A 10,116-nucleotide genomic window follows, 5' to 3' on the forward strand; every position below is an offset into this window, starting at 1 on the left:
TGTCTAGTGGAACCTCTCTCGCTCTCTCTCAGTGCACTAATGGCCACAGATTGGGATTAACATGTGGCCGTCTGTGAAGAAAACTCTAGGTGGACTAGCCCATATTATTTTCATACAGTGACATCATACAGAGCCACAGACCCCCCCCCCCCACCCCCCCAATACACACACACACAGATTAGATGAGCAGTGATTTGATTCATGCCGGAACACACACACACACACACACACACACACGTACGTTAAGGTTGTTGTACACACTATCAGAGCAGCAGAAATATTTCAGTACAGTAGGCATATATATAAAAATGGCTCAGTCAGCCAATTATTCAGAAATGTGTGTACATGCACTACAAAATACCATGTGTTCATCTAACTCTGGATTTGAGAATTTAAACATTTATCAATATGAATTGTTCAAATCAATCTGCTACTGACACCCACTGGATGAATGTAGAAATAACATCACAGCTCCTTCAATCTAAGTGATAGCAGACATATTGTACCAATATAAATTAGTGTCAATAATACAAACATATAGACAGTTAAATTGGTGAATATATTATTACATAATTGGCATAAGTACTGACTTCTTGCCTTAAATCATGAAGATTCATGCAAGTAATGTTTTTTTTTTTTTTTTTTACAAAAACAGAATTCACATTACAAAGCTATATATTGTATTGATAAATCTAAATCCTTTGTTTGTTAAATATTTTAATAATCTGGCATTCTATGACACATAAATCCCACAAAATAAGCTACTTGTTTTTAGATAAGAATCCTTTTTGCCCCAAGAAGACCTTTATGGCTGAGAAGTGGGCTTAAATCTACGCTTTAGTGTCTTATCTTCTGTTCTTACAGAATGCCTTGCTTTTAGTGGATACATTTGTGTTCTCTATGTTCAGTACTAGATATCCAACTGTTTTGTAAGTGGACGACAGAGTACAGCATCTTGCAATGGGTCTGGTCCACAAGATTCGATACACCACCAAGATACCCATGTACCTGTCTAAATACTTCCTAAATGTAAACGAAGTCCACACCCACAACACCAGAGGGAGTGCAACAAACCATGTACAACCCAGATTCGGCACAAACAAGGGACTAAATTCTTTTCGCTCCTATGCCACCAAAATGTGGAACGCCCTACCAACAGTCATTAAGACATGTGAATCCCTTGACTCCTTCAAAACCGCTCTCAAAGGGCACCTACGGATGGCTGCAATTCGAAACTGGCCTCTGTAAAATCTGAATCCCCCCCCCCCCCCCCCCCCCCCATTTTCCCTCACTGTATATTGTATCTTTTCCCTTTTTTGCTTCCCATATGATGAATTCCTGTTCTGTACTTTAGCTACATAGAAATGTCTATTTGTATGTCTCTAAATGTTTGTATGTCTTTAAATGTTTTGATGAATTGAACAATGTGGACCCTGTTGTAAACAAGTGTAATACTTTGGGTCGTCCACTCACAGTTGACAGTCTTTGTATTGAGTTTGTGCTTAAAATGTACTGTAAATTCTACAAACTGTTAATAAATATTTCAATCAATCAATCAAAAGATGTAGTGGATGTTGTGTAAGGGATGTCCCGATCGCGGTTTTTTGCTCCCGAACCGATTCGGGATGATTTTATTTTGAGTATCTGCCGATACCGATTTTTCCCGATCCAATATTTATATTTTTTATAGAACACTTATGCCATGTCACAATAGTACAATATCCAAAGATCACAGACAATATCCAGTATAATATTGATAATGGATATAATATTGATACTAAGGGTGTCCCGATCACGTTTTTTTGCTCCCCATCTGATTCTGATTCACGTAATTAGAAAATGACGTGATCGGCCCCGATTTCTGATTACGGGATCGGATTGGGACAACCTATATATATATATATATATATCCCCTTCTAAATAAAGCACACACAACACGAGTGATGCTTTTGTTCAAGACATGTTTTTACTGTCTGTGTTATGCTTTATACAAATGCAAAAAGGGGAGTTTTCCCCATCCAAATTGGTCTAAATTACCCAGTTTAACAAGACAGAAAATGCAATGTTCACTTTCAGTTGAGTCGTCATAAGCTGAGGAGTGACAATATTTCATTAGCTACCCTAAGAAAACAGACTTCTCCAAGCCATCCTCTACTTTGGTGTACTCCAGGTGAGCTTTGAAGTAGCGGCTTTCATAGCGTGGGGATCCTCGGACGTACGCCAGATAGTCAGGTGTTCCTGGGCAAATGACGTTGTCTGCCAATAGCACACTACCCTCCCTGAGTAGACCAGACTCCTGGGGTAATGGAAAGTTGGTGTCACAAAATGTATGCGGGTGAAAAGTGAAGAGTTCAATATAATATAAGCTTTTAGACTTGCCTCCAGCAATTTGGTGTCAGGAAGGTAGCGATCCTTCCAGTGATCGATGAACACCAAGTCAAGCGTGTCGATTCCAAAGTGTTCTTTCATCCTAGGGATCCAATCTCCAGATGCCCCTTCAATTAAATGGACCTGTAGTGTAAACAAATTAGTAGGTTTACTTTACAACAGTGGTATTATAAAGTCAAGTCAAATACAGTCTATGGAATATGAAGACATGTAGACTATTCAGTGTGCACTGTGCATGCAAGCTATTTCTGTTCTGAAAGTTTGTGTATTCAAAGTTAAGCCCAAATCAAGTCACAAGCCATTCAATCCATATCAAGTTCAAGTATCAAATAATTGTATTGATAGTAAAAAAAAAATGTGTATAATATAATGCCTATACTTTAAAGGACCACTTCACCACTTTTCAACCCATCTTCATATACTTGGTCCTCACTAATAATCATGATAAAAGGGCACCATTTTTTCTACTCCGTCTGCTTCTCATAGGAGGACTGTGGGCAGTTCAGAAACCCGTCCACCAGTGACATCATCGTTAGGCAGATTTTTTTTAAACAATATCTTTTTACAAAAATTTAGATTTTTATTATCGTGAGAACGATGGCTTCCATTTTCACGTTGCAACTTTTCAGGACTAGAAAGCCTGCAGTTTCTAATAGCTTGGATTCCGCATTGATGATGTCACTGGTGGACGGGTTTCTGAACTGCCCAGTCCTCCTATGAGACACAGACTGAGTAGAAAAAAATGGTAGCAATTTTTATCATGATTATTAGTGAGGACTAGTATATGAAGATAGGTTGAAAAGTGGTGAAGTGGTCCTTTAACTTAATTCACAATTGATTTAGTAACGTAGGCCACATCAGCTTCTTTTACCCTGTCCTCCAGTCCTGCCCAAGCAATGACTTGACGAGCAACAGCAGCGTAGTTAGGGTTGAATTCAAGAGTCAACAGCCTGGCATCAGGGGGAAGCTGGCTGGCTATACGAACTGTCGAGTAGCCACAATAGGTTCCCAGTTCCAACACTGTGTTAGGAGCCACCTCGCACACCACAGAGTCTAGAATGGACCCTGTGCCAAACAACACACACAAAACAATTAAGGGTGAAGCCATTTAAAACATGAAAATGACTGAGGAAAAAAATCTTTACAGGCTAATCAAATAGTAAACATCAATACCTTTCTCATCCCCCACGTTCATGGCCCATTCTGTATGTTTGCAGTAATGGTCAATGGTATTTATCACACTCCGAGGGTCACCTCTAGTGGCATTCTTCTGTACTGCATGCAGGATCCTCTGAAAGAAGCACAATAATGGTGTCGTTTTTTATAGAAAGTGTGTAGGGGTAGTGAGCCCTATGAACCTATGTACCAGAATTCTTAACTTTTACTAGTAGAAATAGTAGTATTTTTGGCTTTTTGCACATTCAAGAAATTAGATGGTAGTACTGAGAAGAACAGCAACAAATATTAGTGATATTCACCGTGTGCATCTATAGACAAACAAGACTGTGCCTTATTTAGATGATGTACCATGCATCTGGGTGCTAAAGGTCGGCCGGTGTACGGCACAAAGGGGTTGTATTTACAGTAGACTCTGAATTACTCATGGGTGTGTTTTGGGTGTTACATTAATTAAACCAGGAGTGTGGCTCCCATTTCCATTAAAAAGCAGCTGCGCCCTCATCATAGTGTGCTGTTAATTAAATGACTATTTAGCAAGTTGGAGGAGACACAAACTGCTGAGAAAAATTGCATTCCAACATGTGAATACCAATAATAGTATGATATAATGATGCCAGTAGACATGGTGGAAACAAAAGCTCCCTGGAAAGAAGATGGAAAAATGCAGTGGCCGTGCTGCTGGAGGATGATTTGGTGTTTAGACAACGTGGACGCTTAGTCTAAAAACGACAACTGCGTCAGTAGAAATGGCATCCAGTGCTGCTTTGCACCTGACAGAAGTCTCCAAAAGAGAGACTTCTTGCAGGGTGGAGCTAGAAGAAAAGCCACGAGGCCAACAAAATCTATAGGTTTTATCCAGCAAGCCTATTCAAATATGCAATATCTTGGGTGAAAACTTGAAAGTTGATTTGGCCTGAGGGCCACACAAGAAGAATGGTCAGGGGGTCATCCAAATAGTTCCTTCAGGGAGCTTGAATGCACTCAACAAGTTTCATGGCAATCCACCCCTAAGAATATTGTGTGCGGTTTGGTGGAATTTGTAGGGTTCATCCATGCTGAGCATTCTGCTCATTTTGAGGTTTTGGCCTGATAAGGCACTAAAACAAAGGCGACAGTGTCACCATAATCACTAGCGTTCACCCTGAGCTTCATGACGCTGCACAGAAGATTTCATGAGAATCCCACCAGTAGTTTTCAAGAAACGTTGTTTGGAACCAGCTGGATTTAGGGACTAACCGACTTTACCAACTCACAATAATGAAAGTGTTTGGTGAACAAAGTGTTCACCAAAAGTTAAATGTTTTCCATCTGGTTCCCTCTGTGAACTGGTCTTGTGATAGTTTACAGAGCTCATTTGAAGCATCCATGGCAGCATATCTTCTTTCAAAATGTCAAAATTAAATTACGAATTTTTAGAATTCTAAAATGGACAAAGAAACATATAGAACATAAATTACGTAGTAAATTAAATTCTGATTATAATTAACTACACAAAATGTTTAATTTCACAATGAAGAAAATATTGTCTCTTATATTGCATCAGGAAAATAGGTTGCCAAAATCTTCGGCAGTTCTCTCAGAAGTCGAATTTCTATAAAGATTTAGGAATATAGTTCACCCAAAAAAAAGCTCACCCCATGGAAACTTTTAAGCCAATAATTAGATGAAGACATCTAAGCCAATATGTCGATGACCAGCAGTGGTCATCAAATTATTGGCTTAGGAACAAAGTGTTCACCAAAAGTTAAATGTTTTCCATCTGGTTCCCTCTGTGAACTGGTCTTGTGATAGCTTACAGAGCTCATTTGAAGCATCCATGGCAGCATATCTTCTTTCAAAATGTCAAAATTAAATTACGAATTTTTAGAATTCTAAAATGGACAAAGAAACATATAGAACATACATTACGTAGTAAATTAAATTCTGATTATAATTAACTACACAAAATGATTAATTTCACAATGAAGAAAATATTGTCTCTTATATTGCATCAGGAAAATAGGTTGCCAAAATCTTCGACAGTTCTCTCAGAAGTCGAATTTCTATAAAGATTTAGGAATATAGTTCACCCAAAAAAAAGCTCACCCCATGGACTTTTAAGCCAATAATTAGATGAAGACATCTAAGCCAATATGTCGATGACCAGCAGTGGTCATCAAATTATTGGCTTAGGAATGCGACAAAAACATTAATTTAAGACATAGTCTAACAGTGCTCAATTGCAAAAAGATTAAGACAGTGCAACAGATATTTTAAACGCTGGAAGTTCAATTAATGTGAAAAACATTAACATATTTATGTTATTATAATATAACAGCTCAATCTGCCCCACCCCCAACATTCATAAAACATTATTTTTGTGATCATGGGTGAGTCAGGAGTGGAATAAGTCAACCATGGTAAACTCAAGCAAGCTCCGTTTAAACAAAGATATTCATATAATCAATATACATTTAATTTCATATTTAACAGTAGAATCTAAGGCTTCCAGAGCATTGTTATTGCCATTTATAGGCCAATATGGTACACTATACAACTAGCAATTGTGGAGAACAGCTAAAGCTAATTATATTAGATATGGACTAGTATTTAAATATCGGAAGGTATCTCTTATATGTGGACCTAGCTTTAATGTACCTGTAAGCGCAATTTAAAAAGCAAACATTTTAGTAATAAGCAAGTAAAAAATAGCTGTTTTTTGAAGTCTGGCAAAGCCCAAACAAGCCAATAAATACCATAACATGGTTAATCTGCACTAGGAAGGTAAGGTTTACTGGGAGCCAATTGTTTTTTCATTAAAGGGCTGTGTGTCCCTATGTCTGTCTGTCCATACTGTATGTCTGTTTAGACTACGACCTATTGACTCTACTGTTTACAGAGTACAACCTACTGACCGTGATGTTTGAGTACGACCTACTGACCCCGATGTTTGAGTACGACCTATTCTCACACACACACACACACACACACACACACACACACACACACACACACACCCCTCAGTTCACAGGGTGTGATTTCTTTTTTCAATGGCAGATTTGGCTGGCTAATGTGCTGCGTTTCATCAACTGCCCTTTCCATAATTAAATGTATTTTTTGCATTAATACCATTGCAGTAACTAACTACTAATGCCATTGGTGTTTTCCTAGTGTCTGACCCTCGAAGTTTAAGGTGTGCGCTTCTTGAATTGTGTGCGTTTTTTTTTTGTAAGTATTTTCAAAACCCACCTGTGGACGCGTCGTTCGGGTCACAGTGTCCAGCATTCGTTCGACGATGACATCGTGCCACATGAGTGCTAATCCTGCATGATGCTGCACCGCGGTGGGGATCACCCAGCGGTAGAGGGCATACAGCACCAGCGCCCCTCCAGCACAGCTATAAAGAAGAGTCAGCCACATCCTAGACAGAGTAAACAGCCACCATTCATTAGGTCATGAACATAGATACAGTTCAGCCAGGACAACTCCAGAATGGATGGAATATATATTTATTGAATATAAGATGAGCAATACATTTATTATGGTTTGGCGATGTATTGGATCTGCTTTTTAGGTACTCGGATCAAGCGCATCAGTCCCGACCATAGGGACTCTGAATCCCCCGTACCTAGACAGTAGATCCAAAACGACAGGTGGTAGCTGGGGTGGAGGTGGGTGAGCAGCAGGTTAGTATACAGTGGCACGCTGATACAGCAGCAGCAAGCAAGCAAGCAGGCAGAGGAATGCAAACCTCCGGTTAAAGTAGCCGGTATGAAGATGGAGTGAGTGTGTGATTGGCTGAGTGAATCATGTGAATGAGAGCGTGATGCTGAGGCAGCCCAATTAACGGCCGGCAGCAACTGCACTGAGGTTCCCTGACTGAACTTGCTCTGCGCATGTCTACGACAGGCACAAATGCTCATTACAGATGTATACTGTCATTTTCTTCCAAGATGCATCAATGTACAAAATAGAAACAGCGACAAAGAAATCTACATAAAGAGAGAGCAGCTCCATTGCTACATTCATTGCTCCTTTTGTGCAGAGATAATGAGATGGGTGTTTACTATGCAGCATGACACTCATAGTGCTCTCCTGGTAATTATCATTCACTGCCAGAACTACTCAAAGCTTCAAACCACACACACCCCAAACGCAAACTCATCAATATCACATCATATCAACCTGCAACAGAATGCCATTTGTCAGCAAGAAATGAAACAAATTGTAGACAAACAGCAGATTGTTATCAGCAGATTCCAATAAACTGTGCCACAACGAGACTGTCTACCATTTTTAGAATTTAGCATGCATGGTTTGAAAGGAGGGAGGGCAACAAAAGGGAAAAGTGATAAATTAAAGAGGAATAAACAAGGAATTCTCCTGTGGGAAGAAGCTTACAGTCAATGGTGGGATCGCAGAAGAGAGCAGGACATGGATCATTACCTCTGACAAAGTTACTGAGGTACTTGGTCTGGACTTTGAGTTGCATGGCATGAACTGCCTGAGGGTATGTGTTAAAGCCAGTGGCAATGCTTTTGTCTCTACAGGAAATAGAGACATCACTTGTGACAAAGACCATCTTCTTTATGAAGTTTGTTAAACTTAAGCTCCTAACATAACTGTGGTTGGTTAACTAAAGAGTCATATCTACAAATTCCATAACTGCATTCTCTTAACCCTTCATCATAAAGCAAGGGGAGGCAGGGTGGCCAAGAGTCAAGGTAAAGAGGCTGGCCATGTAACCGAAGGTCAATGGTTGAATCCCCAGGACTGACAGGAGGGTGTATTTCAGTTAAGAACTGGTTGCTGAAGAGTGGAATCTACTGTACCCACCATGTCTGACTAAATGCCCTTGAGCAAGGCACTGAACCCCCAAAATGCTCCAGGGGAACTGTGTATGTGTACATAGACAATACAGTATAATATTCTAAAATTGTGCATTTATATAGCGCCTTTATCCAAGGCGCTTTACAGAGATTGTGCATTACATTCACCCATTCATACACCGATGGCAGCGGAAACCATGCAAGGCACCAACTAGCACATCGGGAGCAATTAGGGGTTCAGTGTCTTGCTCAAGGACACTTCGACAGTAACTCTGGGGGAGCCCGGGTTCGAACTGGCAACCTTACGGTTACCATCCAGGCACTCTACCCCTGAGCCACCGCCGCCTAAAGAGAAGTACCATTATGCCCAACTTCATGCCTCATACTTTCTTCATGATCAAGGAGAACATAATAAGAGACTAATAGAATTAGAAGTTTGCATGATTGCTAACTTGATGTCGCATGATGTGCATCTGAATTTAGACCACAAACCACATCATCACAGTAGAAAGGCAACCATCAAATAAAAGTAGGGGGAAAGAATAGAGCATAGTAGCATACATGGTCAGCATTGAATGGTTTGAAAAGTAAACAAATCCCCCAAAGGGAGGTTTTGTGTAGCCTACTGTGGGGAAAAGTGGACGGTTACAAAAGCTAACACTCGTGACTCATGTGTGGAGAAAAGCAAATGCAAGCATACAAATACAGGATAGTGAAATTTCACAGAAACAACTTTTTCTTAATGAAACTGAACTGAAAGTTAGTGAAAAGCCTTTACCACATTACCAATACGAGACCATGTTGTCAATACTGAAGTTATAGCCTAACCAGATTTGCACTTTGGATTCTTTGCATAAAGGATAGGTTGTTAAACGTTTTCACAGGGAAATATAAGACAGGGCTTACATGTATAGGGAGGTAGCGGTCTCTGTCCTGTTCACACCCTCCTCGTGTTGCTGGTAGCCGTTTCCACAAATACAGGCACTGAGAGTTTCTAACACACCAACATATGCTCCTATTTGCATGGCACAGACTCCTCCTCCCTCCCTCCCCCTCTAGCTCTCTCTCTCCCTCTCTCTCTCTCTGTCTGCACTGCTGATTTAATATGAGCATGAAAGGAATGCGTAACAAACCAGATCTGACTGGTGAACAAGTGATCAAGATACATTGCACACCGTCAAAAGACACCAAATCTCTCTCTCACACACACACACACACACACACACACACACACACACACACACACACACACACACACACACACACACACACACACACACACACACACACACACACACACACACACACACACACACACACACACACACACACACACACACACACACACACACACACACACACACACACACACACACACACTTAAGTTAAATCACAAGGGGCTGCAAACTGTGCAAAGTAGGCGGGAGTACATTTTTGATGTTTGGACGCTTGTATTTTGGCTTTTTTCCTACTGGTTATTCAACTTCACCGACCTGCAGCTATATGTACTGCTATTGTTGACACTGTTACATGTTGCAGGCATTACAAATTTGTTCAGATCATGATCTCCTACACTGTTCGTTTTCAATTTTGTTTTGTTTCTAAAAAGCATCTTAAATAAGATTACTGTCTGCATAACAGTTAGGCTTATCTAGTGTTGTGATTAGATTATCTTGTTAACCCCCTTTCAATCCAATTACTAGACACTTTAGAGGTACAATGCCCCAACCTTTTCAAACCC

At 40.2% G+C, this 10,116-nt stretch overlaps 1 protein-coding gene across 1 annotated transcript; it reads right to left on the reverse strand.

Moving 5' to 3' along the window:
- Window positions 1-1,950: 1,950 nt before the first annotated feature.
- Window positions 1,951-9,402, reverse strand: comtb (catechol-O-methyltransferase b). Its single transcript, XM_083770784.1, has 6 exons — window positions 9,282-9,402; window positions 6,796-6,967; window positions 3,562-3,679; window positions 3,260-3,453; window positions 2,380-2,511; window positions 1,951-2,296 (listed from the first exon to the last, which is right to left on the reverse strand). The coding sequence occupies exons 1-6, from the start codon at window positions 9,398-9,400 to the stop codon at window positions 2,117-2,119; spliced, it is 915 nt and encodes a 304-aa protein (XP_083626910.1). The 5' UTR covers window positions 9,401-9,402; the 3' UTR covers window positions 1,951-2,116.
- Between the last annotated feature and the right edge of the window lie 714 nt (window positions 9,403-10,116).

Source organism: Protomyctophum parallelum (genome assembly GCF_964188405.1).
Source record: "Protomyctophum parallelum genome assembly, chromosome: 8".
Classification (NCBI taxonomy): Eukaryota; Metazoa; Chordata; class Actinopteri; order Myctophiformes; family Myctophidae; genus Protomyctophum; species Protomyctophum parallelum.

What these genes read in the sequence shown, in the direction of transcription:
- comtb (XM_083770784.1), bottom strand. Translation starts at nt 9,400, where the DNA reads ATGCAAATAGGAGCATATGTTGGTGTGTTAGAAACTCTCAGTGCCTGT. An exon ending in CCCGAACGACGCGTCCACAG is followed by an intron (nt 3,680 to 6,795) that starts GTGGGTTTTGAA and finishes TGCTTCTTTCAG; the next exon opens with AGGATCCTGCATGCAGTACA. An exon ending in GGGCAGGACTGGAGGACAGG is followed by an intron (nt 2,512 to 3,259) that starts GTAAAAGAAGCT and finishes TTTACACTACAG; the next exon opens with GTCCATTTAATTGAAGGGGC.